The sequence below is a fragment of the Debaryomyces hansenii genome, assembly GCF_000006445.2.
Source record: "Debaryomyces hansenii CBS767 chromosome F complete sequence".
NCBI classification, from domain to species: domain Eukaryota; kingdom Fungi; phylum Ascomycota; class Pichiomycetes; order Serinales; family Debaryomycetaceae; genus Debaryomyces; species Debaryomyces hansenii.
The window spans coordinates 1,518,446-1,545,913 of NC_006048.2; the positions used below are offsets into that span (position 1 = coordinate 1,518,446).

The 27,468-nt window shown below is 35.0% G+C and overlaps 13 protein-coding genes and 1 non-coding gene across 14 annotated transcripts, besides 2 other annotated features; 6 read left to right on the forward strand and 8 right to left on the reverse strand. All coding sequences in view use genetic code 12, as the record gives it.

Moving 5' to 3' along the window:
• Positions 1-69: 69 nt before the first annotated feature.
• Positions 70-1,248, forward strand: DEHA2F18018g (DEHA2F18018p; the record flags this gene model as incomplete). Its single annotated transcript, XM_461142.1, has 1 exon — positions 70-1,248. One exon carries the CDS (start codon positions 70-72, stop codon positions 1,246-1,248), a length of 1,179 nt encoding a protein of 392 aa, XP_461142.2.
• Positions 1,249-1,397: 149 nt separating this feature from the next.
• On the reverse strand, positions 1,398-2,312 carry DEHA2F18040g (DEHA2F18040p; the record flags this gene model as incomplete). Its single annotated transcript, XM_461143.1, has 1 exon — positions 1,398-2,312. One exon carries the CDS (start codon positions 2,310-2,312, stop codon positions 1,398-1,400), a length of 915 nt encoding a protein of 304 aa, XP_461143.2.
• A 484-nt stretch (positions 2,313-2,796) lies between these two features.
• On the forward strand, positions 2,797-4,908 carry DEHA2F18062g (DEHA2F18062p; the record flags this gene model as incomplete). The annotated part of the gene is made up of 1 exon (XM_461144.1): positions 2,797-4,908. The coding sequence occupies one exon, from the start codon at positions 2,797-2,799 to the stop codon at positions 4,906-4,908; it is 2,112 nt and encodes a 703-aa protein (XP_461144.2).
• Positions 4,909-5,097: 189 nt separating this feature from the next.
• On the reverse strand, positions 5,098-5,219 carry DEHA2F18084r. Its single transcript has 2 exons — positions 5,182-5,219; positions 5,098-5,134 (listed from the first exon to the last, which is right to left on the reverse strand). It is a non-coding gene; the product is annotated as a tRNA-Ile (tRNA).
• Positions 5,220-5,502: 283 nt separating this feature from the next.
• DEHA2F18106g (DEHA2F18106p) lies at positions 5,503-6,741 on the forward strand (the record flags this gene model as incomplete). Its single annotated transcript, XM_461145.1, has 1 exon — positions 5,503-6,741. The coding sequence occupies one exon, from the start codon at positions 5,503-5,505 to the stop codon at positions 6,739-6,741; it is 1,239 nt and encodes a 412-aa protein (XP_461145.2).
• Positions 6,742-6,851: 110 nt separating this feature from the next.
• DEHA2F18128g (DEHA2F18128p) lies at positions 6,852-8,810 on the reverse strand (the record flags this gene model as incomplete). The annotated part of the gene is made up of 1 exon (XM_461146.1): positions 6,852-8,810. The coding sequence occupies one exon, from the start codon at positions 8,808-8,810 to the stop codon at positions 6,852-6,854; it is 1,959 nt and encodes a 652-aa protein (XP_461146.2).
• A 570-nt stretch (positions 8,811-9,380) lies between these two features.
• On the reverse strand, positions 9,381-10,631 carry DEHA2F18150g (DEHA2F18150p; the record flags this gene model as incomplete). The annotated part of the gene is made up of 1 exon (XM_461147.1): positions 9,381-10,631. One exon carries the CDS (start codon positions 10,629-10,631, stop codon positions 9,381-9,383), a length of 1,251 nt encoding a protein of 416 aa, XP_461147.2.
• Positions 10,632-10,840: 209 nt separating this feature from the next.
• On the forward strand, positions 10,841-18,457 carry DEHA2F18172g (DEHA2F18172p; the record flags this gene model as incomplete). The annotated part of the gene is made up of 1 exon (XM_461148.1): positions 10,841-18,457. The coding sequence occupies one exon, from the start codon at positions 10,841-10,843 to the stop codon at positions 18,455-18,457; it is 7,617 nt and encodes a 2,538-aa protein (XP_461148.2).
• A 63-nt stretch (positions 18,458-18,520) lies between these two features.
• Positions 18,521-19,520, reverse strand: DEHA2F18194g (DEHA2F18194p; the record flags this gene model as incomplete). Its single annotated transcript, XM_461149.1, has 2 exons — positions 18,521-19,398; positions 19,463-19,520. 2 exons carry the CDS (start codon positions 19,518-19,520, stop codon positions 18,521-18,523), a joined length of 936 nt encoding a protein of 311 aa, XP_461149.2.
• A 314-nt stretch (positions 19,521-19,834) lies between these two features.
• DEHA2F18216g (DEHA2F18216p) lies at positions 19,835-22,108 on the reverse strand (the record flags this gene model as incomplete). Its single annotated transcript, XM_461150.1, has 1 exon — positions 19,835-22,108. One exon carries the CDS (start codon positions 22,106-22,108, stop codon positions 19,835-19,837), a length of 2,274 nt encoding a protein of 757 aa, XP_461150.2.
• A 162-nt stretch (positions 22,109-22,270) lies between these two features.
• On the forward strand, positions 22,271-22,795 carry DEHA2F18238g (DEHA2F18238p; the record flags this gene model as incomplete). Its single annotated transcript, XM_461151.1, has 1 exon — positions 22,271-22,795. The coding sequence occupies one exon, from the start codon at positions 22,271-22,273 to the stop codon at positions 22,793-22,795; it is 525 nt and encodes a 174-aa protein (XP_461151.2).
• Positions 22,796-23,007: 212 nt separating this feature from the next.
• Positions 23,008-23,319, reverse strand: DEHA2F18260g (DEHA2F18260p; the record flags this gene model as incomplete). Its single annotated transcript, XM_461152.1, has 1 exon — positions 23,008-23,319. One exon carries the CDS (start codon positions 23,317-23,319, stop codon positions 23,008-23,010), a length of 312 nt encoding a protein of 103 aa, XP_461152.1.
• Positions 23,320-23,534: 215 nt separating this feature from the next.
• DEHA2F18282g (DEHA2F18282p) lies at positions 23,535-23,927 on the reverse strand (the record flags this gene model as incomplete). The annotated part of the gene is made up of 1 exon (XM_461153.1): positions 23,535-23,927. One exon carries the CDS (start codon positions 23,925-23,927, stop codon positions 23,535-23,537), a length of 393 nt encoding a protein of 130 aa, XP_461153.1.
• A 425-nt stretch (positions 23,928-24,352) lies between these two features.
• On the forward strand, positions 24,353-24,742 carry DEHA2F18304g (DEHA2F18304p; the record flags this gene model as incomplete). Its single annotated transcript, XM_461154.1, has 1 exon — positions 24,353-24,742. The coding sequence occupies one exon, from the start codon at positions 24,353-24,355 to the stop codon at positions 24,740-24,742; it is 390 nt and encodes a 129-aa protein (XP_461154.1).
• A 333-nt stretch (positions 24,743-25,075) lies between these two features.
• Positions 25,076-25,432: a mobile genetic element (relic of Debaryomyces hansenii Tdh5 retrotransposon).
• A 428-nt stretch (positions 25,433-25,860) lies between these two features.
• Positions 25,861-27,468: a mobile genetic element (relic of Debaryomyces hansenii Tdh5 retrotransposon).

The window sequence follows — 27,468 nt, forward strand, 5'->3', positions numbered from 1 at the left end:
TGCGCTGTTCTATTCAAAGCAAAGAGAATCGTAACATAAGAAGTTGGCCTAACTTACCTATCTTAAACAATGAAACTAAGTTGTGCAATAATAACATCATTCTTAGTTATTTTAGTCCACGGATCCGGAGTTTTACAAGTAAATGATCAAAAATTTAAAGATGTTGTAATCACTTCGGGAAAGTATACATTAGTGAAATTTTATGCTGATTGGTGCCGTCATTGTAAAAACATGTTACCAGCGTATGAAGAAGTCAGTCGTTTGTTTGAAAATGAACCAAATGTACAAATTGTTAAAATCAATGGGGATAAGGATGGTCGTAAAATGAGTAAAAAGTACAATATTGAAGGGTTTCCAACTGTTATGTTGTTTCATGAAAATGACGAGCCCATTGAATTTAACGGTGCTAGAGATGCAGATGCAATGAGTAACTTTGTGCAACACATAGCGAATATACGGTTGGATAAATCTAAAGATCTGGGAAAACCAGATGGCGAAAAATCACAAGTATTGGAATTGAACGATTTGAACTTCCAAGAAAAAGTGCTCGATAATGACAAGGCTACTACGATTGTAGCATTTACAGCTCTGTGGTGTGGTCATTGTAAAACCTTACTGCCAATATGGGAAAAATTGGCTAATGATGTATACGTCAATGATGATAAGATAGTAATCGGTAAAGTTGTCACTGATGATAGTCCGGCGGACAAATTGATGTCACAATTTGGCGTTACCTCATTCCCAACTATATTGTATTTTGATTCGAGTAAAGTAGACGAAGATGGCTTAAGAAGACCTGTTTTGTTTTATGGTGATAGATCTCTTGAACAGTTAGTTTCATTTATTAATGAGAAAGCAGGGTTGCATCGCGATACAAATGGTGAATTGTTGGAAACTGCTGGTAAAATAAGCAAGTTAGACGAACTAATTAGAGATAAATTACCAAAACTGGACGGAAGCGGAGTAGGAATGGAATTGTTGCGTGAATTAAATAAAATTATCGCATTAAGTACCAGCCTGGTGGTTAACAAACAAGAAGCTGTATCCATTGGAGATGATTTATCAATGGCAAAATATTATAAGAAATTGATAAACAATGTTATCAACGGAGAAACTGAATTTTTTGATAGGGAAATTAATCGTTTAACCAGAATGATTCAGAATAATAAGCAGAGCTTACAAAAGCAGACTATCGATTCAATCCAAAAAAGATTAAATGTATTAAGCATATTCACTAACCATTTGTGAGTTTATAGATATCAGCCATGAAATACATGGCTAATATATATTGGATATAAGTATCTAAAGATGTATTGCAAATTTAATAATCTAAAGCAAATCAATATATGTATATATAAAAAATAACTCGTGTAGTATATCAGCAAGTTTGAGCGAGCTCACCATTCAATAGGGTCAAATCTTTGAATGATTCTAACCTTGTCAGCCCATACCTTTCCGTCAGCTAGAATGCATTCGTCTATAATCGGCCTCACGTTTTGAGGTCTGCATCTAGCTAGCCAAATATTCTTACCTGTCTTAGAATACATCAACACATTAGCCACATACTTGTGACCCCCTACGTGATTTATATACGCCACCCTGACTCCATTGGGTCTATAATCATTGAAATCCCTATACAATCCAAGATCTCTCAAATAGATCTCCATTTCACGCTTCATTAATGGTGCAGTAACTCCACATCTCTTATCTCTAGTCCTATGTGAACACAAGAAAATATACGATTGAAAGCCATCAGCTTGCACTGTGACGTCATCAAAATTCTCAACCTTTGATGGCGGCGGTATTTTCTTATCCCTGCTCTCTATGAGCTTCGGCATCATCACGTCAAGCAATGAGCCCACGTTCTCAGCAGAAACATTCTTAATCCAAATAAAGAACGGCAATATCAATATATCACCCCTTCTTCCCAGAATGTATTCCTCGTTCGTATCTAACTCTGCTGAACACAACGACGACATAGTTACCTTTATTGACGACGATGTTCCTAACTCTGGGAACTTATCATTTGACAGGTCAGCCCAACCAGATACTGCCTTTCCTACCGTACCAGGAACCAGACATGCATCGTGCGGCCAATCTGTCTTACCACTTGCAACAACAATGTGTAACCCATATTCTTTGGTCGAATTCCATAGCTCATCCTTTTCTTCCACCGAAACTGAAGCTGGAAACTTTGAGCTGCATGAATCACAATCAAAGGAACAATCTGAGGTTGAAAACCCCTTCCTTTCGATCTCCTCCTCGATATTGATGTTGTTACCTCCACCAAATAACTTTCTTATCAAACCCATGTCAAACTTATTTAAAGAATATATAACTGTTACTCTTCCTCTAATCTTTTTGATCTATATAAATAAGCTCACCCACCACAATTTTTTTTTCGGCCCGGTCCGATCAAACTCCAGTAGCATTTTCTCTACTAATTATGATAAATGAGACAGAACAGGAAAAATTTAGTTGTACTATTTATGACACTTGTACACGACCTGAAAATTGCAATCTATTGTTTCTTTTGAGAATCCACAAAAAGAGTTCTTGGAATACAGTTCCAACGTCCATAATATATAAGGGCATACTATAGATTAAAGAAGATATATACTAGGGTATTGCATAAGAATTCAGATATTACTTATTGGAGTTATAAAATTGCTAATATTATATATACTATCTTCGGTTTGAAAGATTCTTGCTAACTGATTGCATGTCACCACAATAGAATACGTTTACAATCTAGGATATAATAGAGAAAAATAAAAATAGAAATCGGATATCTATATGATTCAATACGATTTAGCACATACTAGCACCAACAATTTTAGAGATAAAAATTATGATTTATACCGAATCAGACAGACGCCCCGTAAATTGATGACGAACAGCACAATTTCATTAACGAGCGAACCTTCACCCAATTTGAATACCGACGGGTTGTCGAATACATCTAACGAAGATAGCAATATTGTCATTACAATGATTAACGATAATATAGAGAATAACGAGAGCGGGAGTGCCATGAATGGGGATACCAAGAGCAATATTAGCCTGAAGGTGTCAAAGAATAACCAGAATAATTGTCGTCTCAACCAACGCGATTCATCGACACCTACATCGTACAAGGCTTCACATTCAGAAGTGTCAGATTCTACCAATGACACATCGCCGTCATCATTGGAGGAGAATAGGACACCAAAACCAGCTCGTAAGACTACCACGGGTATTAACAATATGCGGGCGGAATTAGTCGATGGTCCTAAAGAGCCGATTATTATTGAGCATTTGCATTCAGTCGGCGTCGATCCTTTAGAAGTGATAGACCCCGCAATTTCTGAAAACAACTTTGTGAAGGGAAATAGGACGAGTAAAAATCCAGAGAAATCATTACATAGCACAGTGAGGGATGAAACCTTGTCATATAATACTGGCAGAAGACATACAACTCCCCATTCCACTGCTCTGAGAGATTCCGCTGATTTAGCTTTCAGGCATTCTTTAGATAAACCATCATCGCGTCCTATAGCCCGCAGCACATTCCCATCTTATAATAGAAGGAAAGCTACAAGCACTGATACGGTTGGAAATACATATGCACATGATTCAACTAGTTCAGAGATTAATAGGATGAAAAATTCTCTTCTAGTACAAAGAAACATGAAAAAGAAAAGAAACATACTAGAAGATGAAAAAGTACTTGTTGGAAATAAAATTAGTGAGGGGCATGAGAATTTTGTTATGGCATACAATATGTTGACCGGGATTAGAGTTGCAGTTTCTCGTTGCTCAGGTATAATGAAAAATTTAGATGATCAAGACTTTCGAACAACAAAGAAGTTATCATTCAACATGGACGGAAGTGAGTTAACTCCTTCATCAAAATATGATTTTAAATTTAAAGATTACTGTCCTGAAGTATTTAGGAGTTTGAGATCTATGTTCGGAATTGATCCGGCTGATTATCTTATCTCAGTAACCGGGAAATACATTTTATCTGAGTTAGGTTCACCTGGTAAAAGTGGGTCTTTTTTTTATTATTCGCGAGATTATAGATTTATCATTAAAACAATTCATCATGGGGAACATAAACAATTAAGAAGAATATTAAAGGATTACTATAAACACATAAAAGAAAATCCAAATACTTTGATTTCACAATTTTATGGTTTACATAGGGTTAAGATGCCATTTAATAAAAGTGGTATAAAAAAGGTACATTTCATAGTGATGAATAACTTGTTTCCTTCCCAGAGAGATATTCATGTAAAGTATGATTTAAAGGGATCAACGTGGGGTAGAAAATATGAAGTACCTGAAAAACTGCAAAGCTTGGCGAACTTTACTTTGAAAGATCTTAACTGGCTTGAACGAAACGATAAAATAAAGTTTGGGCCGGAGAAGAGAAAATTATTTTTTGAACAACTTGAGAAAGACGTAAAATTATTGCAAAAGATTAATGTAATGGATTATTCGCTCTTATTAGGAATTCATGATGTCAAGATGGGAAATAACACCGACACTATTCAAAGATTGTCTATCTTCGATCCAAAATCGACAGATAAATATGATTTGATAAATACAAATCCCAGAGACATTGATATTGCAAATGATCTTCCAAATAATTTATATCCTGGCAGGTTGAAATATATATTCTACGGACATGATGGTGGTATTAGGGCTACAAATGAATTGAATGAACCTTTAGGTGAAATATATTATTTAGGTATTATTGATTGCTTGACTAACTATTCCCTTAAAAAGAGGTTAGAAACTATGTGGAGATCGATAGGCCATTCAAGAAGTACTATATCAGCGGTACCTGCCAAAGAATATGGTGATAGATTTTTGAAATTTATTAAAGATGGTACTACTAATATCAAAACTAAAATAAAATGATCTATATTTCCATATCTTGATACCATAACTCCTATATTTTATCTATGCATTTATTCATACTGATTATTAAAAGTAATTATTTGCTATTTTGAGAATTCATTTAATATATTTATTAGTATTATTTCCTTGTAGACTGCATTCGGTTATCTTTAGAGATTGATAAGGCCACTAAGAAAAAAAAAGGACAAATGCTCCAGGAGGGGTTTGAACCCACGACCGTCGCGTTCCTCACACGACCGTGACTTATGGTATAACCAAATCGTCGTAATACGGCTATAAGCACGAAGCGCTAACCTCTGCGCCACTAGAGCACCTGCTGACAAAATTCGGAAACATAAGAGAATATACCTAAGATAAGAACGCCAAAGTATTGAAATACTATTTTAATTAACCATTTATATTTAAAGAATTACTATTTTTGGATGTAACTATTGACTGTAAATATATTAATACTTACTATTTATACTATAAGTAACCAATCCTCTCTAGAAAATGAATTGCGAGATTTTATGATAATTGGGCATGGTTTATAAATTTTGAGATCCTAAAAAACCAATTTAAACAAACTAATACCGTAAACAAGTATCAATAAATATGAAAGCCAACATAGCGATGGCTTCAAAACAGCTACAATTTATTAGATCATTGATCATTTCACAACCCCCTACAATAGCATTACCTAATCAATCTAGTAATATTTCTAAGATTGAAAATATCAAGGGAAATGATTTACCAAACCAGAAAACCTTAAATGACCCAGAGTTTCAGAGTTTGGGTCAGCCCGCATCAGTGTTAGCCATTAATTCGCCTCCTTCCGTACCTATTTATATCAGAAAAAACTCATTATTGTCAATCTATGGAATTGATAATTCATTTGTGAATTCAATTAAAGGTCTGGTTGAATTCATAAACCCTCTAAAAAGGTTCATTTATGGAGGCTACGTTTCAAAATATCAGAAGATTATTTCTACGGTGCCATTCTCTTTATTAGTTTCCTCAAGCTCGAAGAATTTTAGATTGAGAACTAATAGGCAAAAATCGTTTGCTACTTTGTTATTAGACGGAACGAATGATTGGGCAGTTTTAAATAATACTGCGTTACAAGCCTATACGGGTGGTACATTGAATGTTTCTATGTTCAGGATTCCAAAGAATATCAGTAAAACCTTAGCAAGTTTATTGAAAATAACGAATGCAACTGAAACTGGTTTATTCAGATGGAATAACTTAGGATATGCTTTACTAACTGGAAGGGGTCAGGTAGGATTAGTTGGTAACGGTGCTATTTATAATATTAATTTAAAAGAGAATGAAGAAGTTTTAATTAGTAGAAAAAATTTGCTAAGTATTAGTGTTAATGGACCCTATGATTTGCAGAATTGTATTGTTAAATACTCGTTTCCAGTCACTAAGCCGGAAACAGGTACGATTGGGTCAACAAAAGAAGCTCCAGTTCAATTAAACAAAGACGACGTCATTCCTGCTAACAATTTTAACCATTATTGGAACATCATCAAAGGATACTCTCGTCATATTATCAATTTTTTCAAAAGATCCCAAAGATTGACTTACAATTTCTTAGTAGGGAATGAAGATTTCGTAAGAGTTATTGGTCCTAGAAACCTATTATTACAATCCAATAGTGTTGGCTCGCATTCTACGTCATCTAGCGAGCTTCCAAAGCCTAATTTACTGAATATCAAGGCTAACATAGAAAAAAAATCTTCGGACTTTTTAAATTATGTAACCATTGAACCAGGTAGAGGTGCCGTCTTCAAGAGCACGCCGAACTTTAGAGAATCCGTCCAAAAGATCGAAAAAAAATCTCTGTAAATAATATCAATCAATTAAGTAATACATTGAAACAGAAATAGATATATACGCAAAGCTTCTCTTGATGAAATATGAAATATAAAATAAAAATCATTAATTATATTAGAATATTATTGGCGCTCTGGTGGACGAAACAGGTCAGTAATTGGATTCAAATTAACCACAAAGCCTTCTGTTCCACTGGAAACCTGCTGAGTAATAGTACTAGGGGTAACAGCAATAGGCTGCTTTCTATACTCCTCTATATTCGATTGAATCATACTGGGACCCGGCAATGGACCATTAAACTGAAATTGGCCGCCACCCAGCTGTTTTAGAGGTGGTAATTCAATTCCTCTCTCTCTTAATGTGTTCAGTTTATTTATACTAGGTTTTATGGAAGGAAGCTTCACCTTGTCAATTTTTCCATTTGTTGTTTTCTCTTCGTGAATTCGAACATTATTAGCACTCAACGGTTTGTACTCAGTATCATTATATAATTGCGACTGTGACGGATATTGAAAATAATGAGTATGATGACGTTCTTTAAAATAAGATTCTTGTTGTACTTGACCATTACTTAAAGGTTTGCTGATATGGTCAAGCCTTTGATCCGATAGCACTTTCTTTCGTGCATCAAGCCCAATACTGCTCGTATATAAGAAATCCAGTGATACTTGTGTACTCCTCGAACTGCCATTAGTGAAAACATCCGAAGAATGACCACTTGACGATTCATTTGACTTTTCATTTGACTTGGTAGTATTAGTATTAGTATTAGTATTGGTAGTATTGCTATTGCTGTTGCTATTGTTATTGATATTAGTCTTGGTATTGGAATTTCTTGAATCTGAAGCGGGGGAAATCGAAACTAGCATTGAGCTATAACTACCTAGTCCTGAATTCACTTCTAATCCAGAAACTGATTGTGAGCTTAAACTATCCGGTAATTCATCTCCCGTTATAGAAGTTTGCATCTTAACTTTTGGTTCCGGTTCTGCGAGACAAGGATTCACTTTCTGTTTGTAACAATCCTCACTTTGTCTAATATCGCTATTCTTGTTATACGTGTTGTTTTTGCCAACGTTCTCACTATTATCGCTGTCGAAATTATTTTCCTTATCGAACTTGAAATCCCCATTGGTTTTATCATTGTCGTGTCTAATTGGGATAGGATCCGTTGGAGTTATAGCATGTTGAAATAATTTATGTCTTCCATTTATACTCAACTGATTCAGGTTTCTTGATTGGGTGACTTTCCTTTTCAATATCTTTAACCTTTCATTCGGCAAAAATGATGACATTTCACTATTCTTACTACTTGCAATCAACCCATCATCACTACGGCCCTTAGATATACCAGCACCGTTGACACCAAGTATATCTGAATCACCAGGAAGAGATTTGTCCTGAGCAATACCACCGTCCCCCAGAGGAGAAACATTCTTTGGCATGTTTGTCGAATACTTCGATATCACTTTATTAAAGGCATTGAACAAATCACTCCATTTGAATACCTTGAGGTCCTTCTCGATGTTCCGGGGTCTTGGATCTTCCATGCTCATCAAGACATTAAAAAAACGCTGGCATGACTTATTGGAACGAGAAACAGTATACGGCTTTAAGGACTGCAAATTCCTCCGTATCCTATTTTTCTCCTCTATAGTAAAGCATTGTTCTACCAAATATTCCAATATCAATATAATATCAACGGACGTTGAAATATGCAAGTTTTTCTCTTTCCAGAATATACATGAAATTATGGGCTGTTCGTGTGTGAATTCTTGCTTACTGACTGCTTCAAAAGTGATATAATAATCCGTAGGTGTTTCCCTCTTGAACTTGAAGCGCACTAATCTCCTCTCATCTTCCATCTCCATTTGACTCCAGTCCTTCGTCATCGACATCAAGTCTCCCTCGAGCAAAAGCTTCACAGGACTGACTGTCAGACTCAAGTTCTGTCTCACATAATTGGGATGCAATGATGATATCCTCACCAATCTCGGTATGCGTTCATCTACATCCCCAAAACTCTGATTGCGGTCGATCTGATCTGATGAACTAGCATTCTCCTCCGTATTTTCAGCCATAATTGTGCTATTCTCGCTACGTTATGCTATGCTTGCTTAAGATCCGTGCGTTTTCACCTTCGACTATGATGCTTGATCTACTTTTTCTTTGATTTCAACGACACTCAATAACTAGCACAGCTTATCATTTATTAGTAATTGTCTCTATAATCTTTCAGTTTTATACCAATATTTTTTTTTTACAAAGTGCACCTTTGGAGATCAATAATATTATATATATACACTTAAGTACGCTTTTAACGAAAACGAATACTTCACCAATGGGTCAACCAATATAGAAGTTGTTTTTTCTTTGTACAGAACTCATACCTCTTAGCCACTTTAGCCACAGCAAACCAATTAAAAAACTTCGCTTGCTGATAAGTACGATTATGTAATGCCTCAAATTACACCTTGTGACGGCCTCGCTGCGTCTTCTGTGAATTAGGGCGGACCAGTCCCCTTGTTTAGTTGTACAGATCATGTGGGATGGAAACCGAGGAAAGATTCTACGCGCATTACAGAAGTTCTACTAAAAAACTATGCATTTGATTATATAATACTCAATAAAACCGTTCCATACGTGCACATTTAATAGGTTAATATATCTATCATGATGTTAATAATACTAACTAGCACTTCAACAGCAACAAGAACTACAACAATAAACTCTAAATTTTCTTCATGTGAGTGGCCCAATTGTTCTTTCAACATCTGTAACAAGTCGGAGATAACTTCGAGTCGCTGGTTCAAGAGTTCGACTCTCTGGTTAATTTCAAGATAACCCCTGGTAGCCTGGTAGATTGGCTCCAAGTGAGGTTCGGCCCACATTAACTCTGGAGAGTCCAAGACGGAGCCATGCAAGTTGATATTAATACGAAGGATGAATAGTTCACCGATGGATTTCATTATTTCGTCTTTTGTCATTTCGACTTTACCGGTTTGGGCAATTTGTTGGGGGATGTCTTCGGTGTCTTCGATTGTGTTGTCAACCAATTCTTCGAATAAAGATATCTTCACTGATTGTGCCAAGGCGTGCGAGATTGAGAGTTTCAACATGTAGTTTGAGTCGTCCCTGATGGTGATGAAGTCGTTGTAGATACGGGGCTGGTACGACTTTGTGATGTAGTAGTTGAATTCTTCGACCTGAATATCCTCTGCCGATAATTTTTCGCTTTCGAATTTGGCCAAATCTTCCAAAAATGCTGCTTCTTCCTTCGGAGTGTACCCCCACATGATAATGACCCCGTATTCAAAGATAAATATATCGTTTCTCTTCCCAATGTCAATTTCACCACCTTCGTCTGCCAACCTTATAAAATGATGCTGGTCGTCTTGGCTAACATGCTCACTTCGCCAATCCTTATACGTAAATGGGGTGTACAAACACTCGTCAAACAACTTCGGATTCGTGTTATGTATACGCTTTCGGTCCTTCAACCACCTCAACAAGTCTTTCATTTTATACGACCCGCAAGTACAGTAGGCTGTAACACGCGGCAAAAGGTCTCGCTGCAGCTTTCCCAATGTCTCAGCATCTTTACGGGCTGGTGTGTCCTTTATCCTGGTCACCTGCGAGTAAACTTCCTCGTCATTTTCGTCAGCTAAATTAGGTGGATCCTCGGGTAATAATTTCAACTTTTGTGTTGTTCTACTTGTCCTCTGAAGCCCAATTTTTGGCGATTGGTTTATCTTGGAAATAGATCTATTTGCTTGCAGGTTCTTGCTCACCGCAGGTTGCGCTGATTCCTTTCGTTGTAGCTCTTGTTCCGGAAGCCTTATAGGATTCTCTGGAATACTATCGGATAATAGGGGTATTGTATCATCATGATCACTAGACATTGTGCATCTATAACTGTCTTGAATTATTTAAGACATCCATTACGAAAGGGCCTATATCCTTTAGATAAATTGAATATCGCATAATTTTTTGTGTTATGATCGGTTGTGCAGCCCGTGGCCTCACGAGAGTACTAACTTTTTTTTAAGATGAGCTAAATATTCGAAGGGAAGAGATGATATTCTAGGTAAAAGAAAACTTAAGACTCTCAATGGTGAAAGTTACTAAGGGGAAGACTACCCAGTCGTCTAGAAGGCATGCATTTTCTTCTTTCCGGGAAAGAATTGACTCGATTAAAATTGAGCCAAACTTGAGCTTGAGTAAGAGAGCTCACGATTATGTTGAATCATCACATTTCCTAGCTACTTTGGAACACTGGAAAGAAGTGAATATAAGCGGTAACTTCACAGAGTTCTTAGATAAAATCGAAAACATTTCCCAGACATTGCCCCAAATTTTACATCATCAAGCTACCATATTTGATGCATTATACACTCATATTGAGATAAACGATATTAATTCGATTCAGCCTTTATTGGAATGCTTATCACAGTTTATTCACGATTTAGGTCCTGATTTCATGCCATATTATGAGAGAACTTTGACATTATTAACGAATCTTGCATTATCAACAAATCCTAATGATTCGCAAAATAATAGGAATTCATCTAATGTCTTAGAATGGTGCTTCAGCAGTTTAGCATTTGCATTTAAATATCTTTCGAAAACATTAATAGAGGACTTGTTGCCAACATTTAAAATATTGATTCCTTTATTGCAACTCAACAAGAAAACCTATATCTCAAGATTCTGCGCTGAAGCCTTGTCATTCTTGATTAGAAAGCTGAAAGTTGATAGTTTAACCGCAGTAATTGAATACTCCTTCAATCAACAGAGTGAAATCATTCATGAGAATGACGCCTACTGCGACTCATTGGTTGTATTATTTTCAGAATCTATGAAGAATACCAAGGGTTCATTTCATTCTAAGTCTACTAATATATTATCTAAATTAATTGAAAATTCGTTGTCAACTAAATTATCTGAAGCAAAATTTATTTCAGTTGTTTGTGACATTTTATTAGATGTTGTTAATCATGGTACAGTAGAAAGCTGTGACAAATTTTATAAACTAGTCACAATCTACTTAATTCAAATTTTGAACGAATCAACTATTAAAGATACTCTCGCAATCTCGATTTCACAAATCCTAACTACATTATCATTTGCTGAATCTGGTAAGAAAATATCTTCTTGGTCTCCGATTTTATCAACTACTAATTTATTGATAGAGAAAATCACCTCCGAGTCGTTAAAAAACAATCAGTTTTCAACCGCATTCTTCGATTCTTTGACATATCTTCTTGTCATTATTATCCGTAATTGTGACATTCAAGAATTAACGAAGTATTACAAGGTCTTCTTCGAAACTATGTTAAAGTTAAACAAAAGTCAACATTTCTTGAGTTTTGCAGAGGCGAATTTGGAAATATCTGCAACTAAGGTGCTTAATTTTGGTATTGCTAAATATATTCAAGACTTCATAAATTCAATTGCATATAATGATTCCGAAGTTCAAAAGTTAGGATTTTTCTTGACAAAATTATCTAAAAAGGAGTTTTACGGCATTGACTTAACTATTCCCCAACATATGCAAGTCCATATTACTAGCCAATTATGGGATGGGTATCAAAAGATATCTAACCCGGAAGATTTGCCAGGGATATATTGGAAACTTCTTATTTTAAAACATTGTGGAAGATCGAGTGCATCTGAGAGCCAGAGTTTGATTATGTTATTGAGACAGCTATGTGACGATCAATTTACGTTCGATTCTAAATTCTCGCATGATTTAGTGGGAGGTATCGTTGATGCATTATCTCTGTTATTGAAAGAAAATGAAAATGATGAAATTTCTTTAAGTGTATTTGAACTAATCATATCTAATTTTAGAAAGTTTAGTGAATCATCTGTATTTGTCTCATCTGTTGAAAATTTTATCAGCTCTTGCTCATCAACTATATGTCCTCTAATTAAAAATAGCTATGATGTTTTGGTCTTCCAATTGGCAGCTAACATGACCTTGCCAAGCCACGATTCTCGTTACAATGCAATTCTTTTGCTTATTAAAATTCATGAAGTCTTAAACTTGGAAATCCCTCTGTTAATTTCTCAAGTTAGAATAATTGAAGAAATTCCATTAACTTTGAACACTGGGAGAGATATTGAATTAAGAGTTCGTAATTTAGCACTTGAGTTTAAACTGCTAGAAAATCCTACTGATCTCGAATGTAACGTTGTCTCGAGGTTTATGTTTGGTTTATTAACCAATAAATTTCAACCATGTTGGACTTCTGTTTTTGAAGCATTGCCCTATTTGGTTGAAAAGTGCTCATCATCTATATGGCTATTGGCTTTTCAATTGGTAAAAATGAATTACGGAGAACAAGATACAAGTTATTATGAGTTTAATCCTTCCACATTCGAAGAAGAAAATGTCCTATTGGATTGGCAAGTTAGAAACCCGAGGTTAAGAGGAAATTTTGTATTCGTAGACCAAAATTTCCTTAGTAGATATCATAATATCAGAAGTCTGATTTTGGATCATGCTGAAAGCTCAAGAGCGGACAATGCGTATAGCTCTATATTAAGATCACATGCTATACATGCATTAACCTCAGTTCCTTCAATTGCTGAAAAGCACTCTGATAAGTTAGTACCGATAGTCTTACATGAAATCGATGACGAAGATAACGATGATACTAATGAAGATGGCACTGAGAATGAACATATTAATCAAGACTCATGGACGCTAAAAGATCGAAATGATTTGGTTTGCTTGTTTGCTAAATTCAATAATTTGAAAAAGGTTTATAAAGCAGACTTATTATACGAGCATATGCTTATGTTACTCTGTAACAAACAAACCCAAGTACAAAAAATGGCGTTAGACGTTATACTTCATTGGAGGGTTGGATCTGTAAACAAATATAAAGACAACTTAAAGAATTTATTAGATGATACCATATTTCGTGACGAGCTTTCCAAATTCATTTCAAATGATTCCGATTCAACTATTGAGCAAAGTGATAAAGATTCATTAATGCCATTAGTGTTGCGCATTCTATTTGGACGGGCGCAGAGTGTCCCAAAGAGTAATAGTAAAGCTGGTAGAAAATTCGCTATTGTTGGAATTTTGCCTAATTTATCTCATAAATATATTGTTGAATTTTTAAGATTAGGATCTGATAGACTTAATTATCAATATTATTTTGAAACCAAGGAATTACCGATTATTGACCTCAAAATCTTAAGGAAGATAAGCGGTTTTGTGAACTTGTTGAATGATGTATACAGTACTTTGGGATACAGATATAATGATGTCTTAAGAACAACTATAGAACCATTAGTATTCTCTTTGACTGTTGCTCAAAAAGTGATAGATGAAGAAGATAGTGCAGGTTATGATGTGGTCGTAAGAAAGTCTGCGAGAGCGATAAGGCAACTCGGTATGAAATGTCTTAGTGATTTGTTTAAAATATTAGGAGAATCGTTTCAGTGGGACGATTATATCAACCTTATATATGAAGAAATTATAAGACCAAGATTAAGCAAATTTACGGAAGAAAATTTGCAACAAACATCATCTTTGATGAGACTTATGACAAGTTGGATAGAATTACCAAATCTAGTCAAGTTCTTGTACATTGATGAATTTGCCCCTGTGGAAGCTATTATATCGTTAGTGACTAATAGCCATGTGAAGGAATCTGTTATTTCTGTTGTTTTGGACTTTTCGATATCTGCATTGAGCAAGAGAGGTATAGACGACGATAATTACTTTGCTCTATTGGCTTTGTTGGTCAATACCCTTTTAAAATTCTTACCAAATATTTTAGATATAACAACTAACCGAGAAATCAACTCAAAGGCAATTAACATTTTATTATTGTTGATCGAGGGTAATTATATAAGTGAAAATTCGACACGTTCCTCGTTGATTGAATCCTTAACTAAGGCCTTGGATAAGCCACCAAACCAAGTTGAATCAAAGGATAAAGTTTTTATCTTATTGTCGTTATCTTCCTTAATTGATGCTTATGATTGCTCTTTCGATGATATCAAGCCATTGTTTCAAGCTTGTTCGAAATCCTTTAAGATCTACTCAGATCGTAATGTTAGAGAGACGTTAGTAAAAGTATTCAAGAGTATTGGAAATAGATTTGTTGAGTTCGAACATGTTTCACAGCTTCTAGAAGGTATAAATGCTTATTCAGATAAGCGGATTGAAGAACCTGATTTTGAAAAAAGATTAGGAAGTTTCAAGGAAATTAATGAAGTCCTATATTCAAATTTGACTACAGTCCAATGGTTACCAATAATATATTGTGCTTTGTATTTCATAAATGATGAATTGGAATTAGCAATTAGAACGAATGCAACCTATACATTAAACAGATTTATCGACTGTTTTTCACAAATGGAAAATTCTCAGTTAGCCCACGGTCATATACATATGTTCAAGGATGTTGTTTTACCCCATTTACGTATTGGCCTTAGAAAATCGACAGAAGTCGTCCAAACCGAATATATTTCTGTGCTTTCTCACACTATTGAATGTGCAAAATATTTTACTGAATTGGATGATATGAAAGTCTTATTGTTCAATAACGATGAAGAAGCAAATTTCTTCAATAATGTGAATCATATTCAATTACATCGTCGTCAAAGAGCTATCAAAAGGGTCGCCGAATACAGAAATAAATTATCGGAAAATAGTATTTCACATTACATTTTGCCAATAATCGAGCATTATTCATTTTGTCTGGATGAAAAACTTCGTAATATTACGAATGAAACAGTTGATACCATTAGTGCATTGGCTAGATGTATAAGTTGGAATCAATTTAAGGCATTGCTTAGAAGATATATTACTGGAATGAAAAATAGTAAGGAAGACTTGTTGAAGGATAATGTGAATTTGGTTGTTGCGGTATCTAAATCATTATTGGCTTCTATCGAATCGCGTAGAGAAAACTCTTCTGAAGACATTATGAGAGACCTACCAAAAAGCCAAGATGAAATTAACAATTATGTTAGACAAGAGCTATTTCCAACCTTGTTGAAGACCTTGGCAGTTCGTAACGATGAGACAATTGTATCTCGTATCCCATTATCTGAGGCCATGGTAAGTTTAGTTATGTGTGTTTCTGAGGATTTAATAGAATCTGAATTACCTGGTATATTAACTAGTACATGTCAAGTTATGCGTTCTAGATCCGAAGAACTAAGAGATACAGTTCGAAAGGCATTAAGCAAAATTTCTATTATTTTGGGAGCCAAATACTTCAAATTTATCTTGAATGAATTAAAGGGTGCATTATCTCGTGGTTCTCAAATTCATGTATTGAGTTTCACTATCCATTCTTTATTAGTCACAATTTCAGAAGTCTTGGAACACGGAGATTTGGATGAATCTGTACAACTAATCGTAAACATAATTATGGAAGATATTTTCGGTGCTGCAGGACAAGAAAAAGATGCCGAGGGATATACTAGTAAAATGAAGGAAGTCAAGTTCAAGAAAAGTTTCGATTCAGGTGAACTATTATGCGCCAACATTACGTTGAAGAGTTTCAGCTATCTCGTTGAGCCTGTCAAACTTCTTTTACAAGAAAATGTTTCTTTGAAAACACAAAATAAGCTAGATGAGTTATTGAGAAGGTACGCTTTAGGTTTAAATCACAATGATGAAGCTTCGTCCAGAGATGTACTCGTTTTAAGTTATGAACTTCATAAACAATCTGACAAACTATTGAATGCAAGAAAAAGTCCTGTGAAATCTATTAAACCATCAGAAGATAATTTTTTGGTGAAGTTGAATGCTAGACCATTGAAAACACAAACTGAACATTCTCAGTATATTTTTACGTTGCAAAAGTTTGCCTTTGAATTATTGAGAACCTCGATTTCTCGACATGAAACCTTGCTTACTACTGAAAATCTTGAAGGGTTTATTCCCCTTTTAGAAAACGGTTTACAGTCTGATAATGAAGGTGTCGTAATTGCTTGTCTTCGTACTTTAACCCTAATTATCAGATTACCATTTTCAGAACAAATAGATGGTTTATTTAAAGCTTGTGCAAGAAAATCTTTGAATATGATCAAGGATTGTCCATCTACCAATTCTGAATTATGTCAGGCTTGCTTGAAATTCCTTTCGGCAATTATTAGGCATAAGCCGGAGATTAATTTGAAGGACACGGCAGTCAGTTATATTCTTGTACGTCTTCAACCTGATTTGGAAGAACCAAATAGACAGGGTTTGGCTTTTAACTTTTTGAAGTCTGTTGTTTCACAACATATAATGATTCCTGAGGTTTATGATACTATGGATAAGGTTTCTAAAATAATGGTTGTCAATCATGCAAAGGAAATTCGGGATATGTCGAGAAGCGTTTACTTTCAATTTTTAATGGAATATGATCAAGGAAGAGGAAGATTAGAAAAGCAGTTTAAATTCTTAGTGAATAATTTAGGCTATGCGACGCAAGCTGGAAGGCAGTCCGTAATGGAACTAATACATTTAATTATTTTAAAGGCTGGACCAGACTTATTGAATAAATTATCCACTTCTTTTTTTATTGCCTTGTCTAATCTTGTGGTAAGTGATGATTCGGCAAAATGTCGTGAGATGGCTACCACGTTAATCTCTAACATATTCAAGAAATCGGGTTCAAAGCATTTATCAAATATCGAAAAATATTGCTATGCTTGGTTGAACCAGTCATCAAACGAATTATTAAAGAGGTGTGGTTTGAGTATTTATAAGATCTATATTGCTGAATTTGGCGTTGGAGAAAATAAGCCATTAGACCAATTAGCCTTACTGAATATTCATGAAATTTTATCAGCTTCTAAAAATGATGATGATCACGATACTAACATTGAATGGGAGTTAGTTTATTCTTCGTTGAGTGTATTTTCTACTATTTGCAGTAAATTGAAGGAAAACGTTTTTAAATCACAATTTGAGGAAGTTTGGAAATCTATTTTGGATTCTCTTTTGTTCCCACATTCTTGGGTGCGTCTAATTTCAAGTCGATTAGTTGGTATTCTATTATCAAATTTAGATAATTCTGAATTTACACTTACCGATTATGATATTCAGACAATTTCATACAGGCTGTTACATCAACTTGGAGCACCATCAATTTCTCAAGAATTAGGTACTCAAATTATCAAAAATTTAGTTTTAATAACAATGAGATGGGAGTCTAATAAAGTCTTATATCAGTATAAACCGTCATCCGAGACTGATGTTGGAGAATCTACAAAATACAAGTATGCAACAGATTACCTTGTTTCTAGAGTCTGTTCTATAATAAGACAAGAAAACAATTATAAGGATTCATTTGTATCAAAGAAATCGTCGGTCCAATTCACTGCTATGTTAGTTCAGGTTCTTTCTCTTGAAAAGTTACCTGCCGCGTCCGAACAAATTTTGCTAGCCTTATACAATTTAACGGAATTAAACCCTAACAATAGTGAAGAAGAAAGTGAATTAGTAAACCTTTCTATGGAATGTATGCAAATGATTGAAAAGAAACTTGGAACATCTGAATACACTAATATATATACCAAGGTCAAACAAGCTGTCAACTTGAGAAGAAGAGAAAGAAAAACTAAGAGAGCTCAAATGGCAGTTACAGCGCCAGATATTGCCGCAAGACGTAAAATGAAAAAGCATGAAAGATCAAGAGACAAAAGAAAACATGAAAAGGATGACAATGGTTATTATCGTAGTAAAAAGAGCAGGTTCACTTAAACTTGTAAATAATATGAATAGTGTATATTAATTAAATTACTTTATATTAACCGAAAAACATAACTAATCTTCGTCTTTATTCATTAAAGACTCGTCAGTATTTCCGACCTGATCTATATGCATATTGTCAGTCGAATTAGGTTGGGCAGAGTCTTCTTCATTTTCTTCTACAATATTTTGTTCATCAATCGCAAATGAATTATTATTAGTATTTTCAATCTTATTATCATCTTGTTCTTGTTCTTCTTTAGTTAAGCTTGAATTCTCATCTATGGAAGGTTCATTATCAAGCTTCTGTTTTTTGTTTGATTTTTTAGTTTCTTTTTGCTCTTCTTCAATTTGCTTTTTCTGGTTATAAACAGACATCTCTCTTTGATATCTATCTCTATCTTCTTCATAAAGTTTATAATACGGCTTACGCTTCTCGTCATCCAAGTTTTTCCAAGCTTCCGTTAAAGATTTAGATAACTCTGTAACTGCACCAGGGTTTCTTTCTTCTAGCTCATGTTTTATTCTTTCCTTTTCCATTTCGCAGAATATTAAGTATGCATTCGTCGGTCTCTTTGGTAAATCCGGATCTCTAATACGCTGGGTACGGCTATTATTACTTCCACTGTTTCCAGTTGTATTTGATACTCCTTTTGCTTTTTTGCCGCCTCTTTTTGACAATCCATTACGTGTCAACTTGGCATTTGTTGTATTTAATGATTCATCCAAAATTGTGGGAGAAGGAGGAGGAGACATATCCTCGAGTTCTGTATTACCATCTGGTATCATTATTGCACGTTGCTCAAGCCTTTCCAATAAAACTGCGTATTCAAGACGCAATCTGCGTATGGCCATTTTACTTCTGGATAGAGCAAGTGTAGCAACTTCGTTACTTTCCTCTACTTCTGTGATCCTCTTCTTCAACTCTTTACATTTTTGTTTGAACTTTTGTTCTTGAGACGGTTAGTAAAATAATCCAGAGTATGTAAACATTATGCAACTAAACTTGGAACATACCTTCACTCTCTGGAGCTGTCTCCTTATTAGCTGCCAGTTTGTTTGATTGTGTCTTCATTATTTTATGTAGTAGATAATACGAGCTATGTTCTGATCATAATCCAATTCTACGTTTTAACTCAAAATCAATTTCAGCAACCTGTTTCGCGTACACGACTACTGGAGTCTCAAATTGATTCAAAACATATATTCACATCCATATCAACTATATTTGTAAAATAAATACATAGCACTCATAACTATTCATTAATCATAAATAAACGTAAGAAGTCAATAATTGACCCCGTTAAAAAAAAAAACAGATTAATAATAAACCTGAAATCATAATATTCAGCGATTTAGAAATCATACTAAAAAAATAATCATCTGCTGCTAATGGCTAATAGCAGGCGACAATACTTCAAAATCTGAATCAACGCATTCTTCTTCTTCTCCCATGCTAATTATGTCGTAATCATTAGCATCATCAACTGTATGTCTACTTTTATTATCAGTAGTAGAACCATTCTCGTGAGCTAAGAATGATTTTGCATCATCATATTCAGAAGACGATAAATTTTTAGATTCCAATAGAGATTCTTTCGGTAAAGTTGGCAAAACCACAAAATGGACTGAACCCTCCGTTGACCTATTATTTGATTGCATTTCAGTCTTTTCTGTGTCGCCTGGTGATGATAATTCCTCTACGTGGTTATCAATTTTATCATTTTTCTGAGATTCATTCACAAAGGATTCAGTGTCTGACGACGGATAATCAGCCTCTTTATCACAGAACTTCAAAGAATCGGATAATCCGTTATCAACACTTACGTCTTCGTGCCATTTTTCCTTTGGGATTACTTCGAAAACCCCATTTAAATTCTTCAAACTTAAATCACAAGAAGCAAAAAATGAGTCAGTTACTATGAGTAACTTGAAGGGATATTTGAGGTGAGCATTACTCAATCCGATATTGTACTTCGTTGTTCTTTCAGGCAATATCTTGCGGCCATGAACTACACTAAGATTGCACACGACTTGATCAAAACAATTGATGACTTTAAATTTTAAATTTGAACAATCAAGACGAGTTTTGGATTTATTCGTGATAATGATTTGTGCCATACTGTTAGATTTAGGTACTAAAACGACTTCAATCGAGCCTTTCTCCGATTTAATATCCAGAAGATTGGCTAATATTGGTTTATTCATAATATTTAAAGAAGTCGTCTCCCCTGGACTATAGTTGCCATCCATGATAATTGAATCATCAGTTGTCGAAATTTTTAATCTTCTTCCTGATAAGCTATTGAATTTTTCAGTCAAAATACCTAAATTATAACTCCTCTTTTCGCCTGATAATATAGCTCTAACATTTTTAACCAAAATTACTTCGCTTGCATTGCTATCATAAAATTCAAACTTTAAGTCCCCTCCCGAGATAGGAATTGATGAGTTGTTGTATAATACTAACGAAATGACTCTAGCATCTTGAGAAAATCTCTTTGTGTAAATTTGAACCTTATTGTATTCACTTAACAGTTCAGGTTCATGATTAAGGTTAATACTTATATCTATCTCATCTGCAGATTTTGTTTCTTGATCATCCGAACCTTCATTGTTTTGACTACTTGTACAAATATCCGCTTGCACATTTGACGATTCAACTAGACTCTGCAACATAGCAAATTTAGTATCTTCGTCTTCATCTTGAATATTTTCAGTTTTAAGCAATGACGACAAGATTTTATATCTATCAGACTCTTCAATAATCTTGTCTACATTCTTAAAGAAATCATTAATGCTACCTTCACCTAAGATTGATTCAATCTTGTCTTTATTAGCCAATGAACAGCCATTTAAAGGAATATCATATATGATATCATTGCTATTAGAAAAGGCCCTTGGACAATTAGTCCTACTATCCAAAAGAGGTTTGGTAATCTTAATCATTGGATGGGTATATAAATGATCGCCATTATTTTTTTCTTCGACATGCTGTTTTGATTCACATGCTTGACATAGGTCATAATCCCGACAGATTAAACACTTGAATCTCACACCTTTAATCGGGACAAAATTTGTCGGATTACAAGAATCACAGGCAACAAGTTCATGAACGCAATCGTTATTCGTTGCATCTTTAGGTTTTTCCTCGAACTGTCCTTTTGCTGACTGTGTCCGTGTCTGTGGTTGAGTTGGTTGTGTCTGTGGTTTTGTATGTGCTTGGAATTCTTCACCCCTAAAATCAGACAAAACAGTAAATGAAGCTTCTACTAAAGCTTTTCCTAAACTTGCAAAGTCAATTGTCTTCTTCTTCTCAAAATCACCACCTAAAATGTTAGGTGAACAAAATTTAGTTGCAGGCGTTGAATCATTGATAAGAAGTTTGATATGATTCTTAACCTTCAAACTTCTAGATAACGATTTGAAATCACTATCAGTTTCCAATGGTATGTAGTCTTTGTGCTTCTTTGACTTTCTTAATATCTTTATATCTTTCAAATCCCCAAGCTTGAAATCAGACCGCAAAAAAGCAACCAATTTTTCCTTATCATCAATCCGAATAAATGATTCTCTCTCAACAGTAATCAGACAATCTTTCAGCGAACTGCATAAATGATTGTAACTAACTTTAATTGTTACTACCTTGTTTTCTGAATCCATTTCTTAAGTAACTACCTAGATTTAAGAAAAAGTTATGTTTGCCTCTTTGCAAATAAGGGATAAGATTAGAAAAATGCGTGTGATCGGGGAAATTTATTACTGATAAAAAGAGTGGCAATCACGAATTTATCAGATTTAAATCAAACTACGATAAGACAATAAATGAGCTACAAGTATCCGCCTGCTGTCGTTTTTGATTTAGATTATACGTTATGGCCATGCTGGTGTGATACACATATATCTATGCCACTTAAACCGGTGTCAAAAAGAGAAGTTGTTGATAGATACGGTATGCAGTTAAAATTATATAAGGACGTTGAAAACATACTAATGGAGTTGAAATCACAAGATGTGACGATCATTGGGGCAAGCAGAACAGCCACCCCACGAGTAGCGCAGGAGCTTTTATCGTTATTTCACATAAATGATATACCTATGATTAAATACTTTCATTCTTTACAGTGGGGCCAAGGGTCTAAAATCAAGCATATAACTAAAGCAGCAAAGCTGTTAGGAATGCATGATGATTTAGAAGAGGGAGGTTTCATATTATTTGATGATGAACTGAGAAATAGAGACGTAACTTCAATAAATTGTGAATTTGTTCATATCGATGAAACAAAGGGTTTGACTCGTGGTGTATTCGAGAAAGGCTTACAAGTATGGACTGAAAATAGAAATAAATAGATTTCGAATAGATTAGAATAAATAGGTAAATACTGATACATTACTTATAGTAAAACTCTCATAAGCGTACCAAAGCTTTAAGCTGCACTAATTAGTTTCCTTAATTGACTTAACAAGGGAAACAAGACTACTATGAGAAGCATTCGGTGGAGCATTAATTTCTTTCTTGAATGGTTAGTAAATATTTTATCTCACCTTAAGATACATTAATATTAGAATAAAGTACTTACATCTTTCAACCAACTTTTCAAGCTATTATCAGACCATTTGGATATTTCCACTTGAGATTCGCTACTTGATTTTCCAACCGTTGCCTGAACTCTCGATTGCTGATCTTCGGCTTCTTCCTCCAATTCTATAGGTTCATTGTCCTCTTCAACTTCTCCACTACCAGTTAAGTAATTATAAATTGAATCTGTTAGATGTGGAAAAGTCTTCAAAACAATATAGCTACCGACTATAACTGCACCTGCAGTTGCAGTTATTTTAAACTTGCTACGACTACTCTTTAATTGAACCGCCATCTTAATAAGTTGAATTATAACAAAATAACTAGAAATATAATTCTTGACGTTATCTTTTATAAAGTAGTAATTACACGTGATTCTCATCCTTCTCCTTCTTCTTTTTAAATAAGACTATGAAATTGAAAATTAAACCCCACATCTAGATAATATACATTAATAAACTTATATAATACACAGAGAAATATAACCCTTCATTATGAAATCTAATTCACTTATAATTCTTGAGAAGCTTTACCTTTGGCTGATTTTTTTGGTAATAAGTTTTGATGAATATTTGGTAAAACACCACCTTGTGCAATTGTAACATGACCTAATAACTTGTTCAATTCTTCATCATTTCTGATAGCCAATTGTAAATGTCTTGGGATAATTCTAGATTTCTTGTTATCTCTAGCAGCGTTACCAGCTAATTCTAAAATTTCAGCTGCTAAATATTCTAAAACAGAAGTTAAGTAAACTGGAGCACCAGACCCAACTCTTTGAGCGTAGTTACCTTTTCTTAATAATCTATGAACTCTACCGACTGGGAAAGTTAACCCAGCCTTAGCGGATCTTGAAGTTGAAGCTTTTTCAGAAGAACCGGCTTTACCTTTACCACCAGACATTGTATTTATTATTATTATTATTGATTAATTAACAAGAAGGAAAATTACCAATTATTATATTGAAAGATGAATTGTGTAAATTTATATATCTTTAACAAAATTCTGTTTGTTTATTTAACAGCCACCTGATACGGGGGCTGATCGAAGATGCTATTTTTTACAGGCAAATGGGAAATTTTCAGTATTGCTCCATTCGCGCGTAAATTTTAGAATTACTGCGTAAATTATAGTTTGTTTACATATCACACATCACCGACGCGTATGTGATAACTACGCAAAATAAGCAAAACAAACATAGGTGAATGGTAAGTGCAATTTCTATATAAGGCGATTGTATTCCCTGTGGGTAGTTTTCAACAGCTCTGTTCTGTTTTCTTTTTTTTCTTTCTCCTTTCTATCTATCAACTTATTATATATTATTTACAATGGCCCCAAAAGCTGAAAAGAAACCTGCCTCAAAAGCCCCAGCTGAAAAGAAACCTGCTGCTAAGAAGACTGCTACTTCTGGAACCAAGAAGAGATCTAAGACCAGAAAGGAAACTTACTCTTCTTACATTTACAAGGTTTTAAAGCAAACTCACCCTGATACTGGTATCTCGCAAAAGGCTATGTCTATCATGAACTCTTTTGTTAACGATATTTTCGAAAGAATTGCTGGTGAAGCATCCAAGTTAGCTGCTTACAACAAGAAATCTACTATTTCTGCTAGAGAAATTCAAACTGCTGTTAGATTAATCTTACCTGGTGAATTAGCTAAGCATGCTGTTTCTGAAGGTACCAGAGCTGTTACTAAATACTCTTCAGCTGCTAACTAAGTTGTATGAGTATTCACTTTAGTTTTCTTATGTATTATTTAGTTTATTTGGTTTATCTATCTTTTGTATATTAGAAAATAAATTTCGGTTTATCATTGATATTTTAAAAATGTATTAAATATAAATGGGCACTATAATTTGCATTGATGTGTGTCAAGTAAATAAATGACCTCCAGGTACAGATCTGGAAATCCACGGATAATTGGTTTCAACTTCAATAGAGAGTTATTCCTTTCCGCGTATAATAATATTTTTATTTCGAAACAATCATTAGTAGAATTTATGCATTACTCAGTACGCATACATTGTCATGTCAGTTTCAGTATTATAATATATAATATATAATTTACTTAATCTCTATACAAGTTCTGTATTTCAGGAGGTCCTCTTTATATAGTCCAATATTTCCACAAGAATAGGAGTACGCTTCCCGTTGTTTCCAGGTAAACAGCGAATGGGAAGGCAGATATATGGAAACCGAAAGGCATTTTATCAGTGCCTTTCTTCCAAGAAAAACTACTATCCAATGATAGCTTCAACAATCATAAGGCGGGCGTAATCTTTATGGTATAACAATAGAAAGCCAAACGGCATTCTGGTTCTATTGAGATATAAAAGAATTTGCAGCCGCTTTACATGATTTCTCAATTTATTCTGACTTCGCATAAAATATACTAATATATTTCAACAGTCTCTTGAAGTAATCTCTCTAAAAGTGAAGTCCTATCAGTATTCATTTTTAATTTTTCAAATTTTTAATCAGTATAATCAGTATTATAATATATAATTTACTTAATCTCCAAATACTATATAATTAGCTCTTCAATTGACTTCTTATATAGTAGAATATTAGAATTACTCAATTAAGCCTTTACTGTTAGTAGTAATTAATATTCTCAATTTAATTACTCAAACTAGCCAAACTAGCCAGTTTTAAGGTTTCTAACCCACTTATTAACCCACTTGGCTTAAACTAGAAATATTTAAGAAGAGCAATCCATTTGTTAACTTGAATAGGAATTTAATATATTTTTGCAACCAGATTACATTTTCTCAAATTAATCGCATGCTCATTAAAAATATACAATGTAGATTTCAGGCTCATTAAAATATTTCAATAATGCCTACTGGGACTTCCCTTGTGGCATGAGCTTTTGAAGGACTTTGGTCTGATTTCGTTCAAGCAGACATTGGAAATGCAGCTTCTGTTTTTCAGTAAACTCAAGGATCCTTCTGTCACTCTATCGGAGAAAGTCTATCTCCTTGAACATGCTGATCAGGAGATTCTTCCAATCCCCGTTCCTTATAGGATCGGGTTACTTTACTGTTTTACAGAGAATAGTACGGTCAAAGCAACGTTACTTCACATGCACGACCGTATTGAGACTATGGAAGGCGGTTCACTTACTTGGGCATCCTTGTGTTGAAGTAAATTCTCAAAAGTAGCTGTTGAAGTAAATCCTCGAAGAATTATGATCAAGTCTAAGTTGACTTGTTTCAAATGTGGTGGCATTGGCCACAAACTGAATATCTGTCCCTCTCGAAGTGACGACGAGTATTGGAATCTGTCACCACCCAAGCCTCTGCAACCACCGAAGCCGACGAATAAGCCCAATTATTTTGTGACATATACTGAGGAGAAACCCAGCGTCTCTCCCACCAATGCTGTATGTGGGCTTAGTTACTTGGTCCCCAAACCTAGTCAGCACACTGCTGCCTATGTTGACACCGGTCACCAGACGTCTTCTGCCTCGGTATCTCATGGTTGTGCAGCTGCTACTGATAGCCATAGTGATGTCTTCCTTCTTGATACTGGTGCGTCTGTTCATATTACGCATCAGAAGGACCTACTTCATGATTTTAATCCTGATAACTCTGGTACCATTGCTGGACTTGACCCTGCTACCACGTTCAAGATCCTTGGTACTGGAACATTGAAATTTACGTTACCTGATGGTTCTATACTCCCCGTTGAGGATGTGCAGTATGTTCCTTCTGCGGTCGTAATTTAATCTCGGTTAGCCGTGCATCTAAAGGAGGTTCAACATTCCACCTTCTACCCGATGGTATCGTTGACCTTCGTTTAGGCCTTCAGGTTGCTGCTCTTACGAAGGATGATCTTTATCAATTTTCACTCCCATGCTTGCCTGCTCATAATGTATCAGCTGTGACTGCGTTTACTGCTACAATGGATGCCCATTCTCGTCTTGGTCATCCAAGTCGTAAGGTTGCGCAACGCATTGGCACCTTATGTCCTTCGTATGCTGCTGCGTTGAAGTCGGAATCGAAGGATTCCCTTTGTGAGTCGTGTATTCGTGCGAAGGTACGCACGCTCTCCCTAAAACGTCGACCACTTCCGGTCGCACTGTGAAGATCCGTTGGAGCTTGTCCACTCTGATGTCTGTGGGCCGTTTTCCCAGCCGAGTCTAACCCAAGACTCATATTATGTTGTCTTTGTTGATGATTACACTCACTATATGGCAGTGTATCCTGTTAAACAAAAATCTGATGTATATGAGTGTGCGCGCTCATATTTTCTTCAGTCTGAACGATTCTTTCATAATCGTGGTGGCTACAAGCCGGTTACTTTTCGCACCGATAATGGTGGTGAGTATATGTCGTCCCAATTGCAGCAATTTCTTAAAGCTCAAGGGATCACTCACCAAACCACTGTTGCGTACAATAGTCATCAGAATGGCGTCAGTGAACGAGCCATTCGTACGATC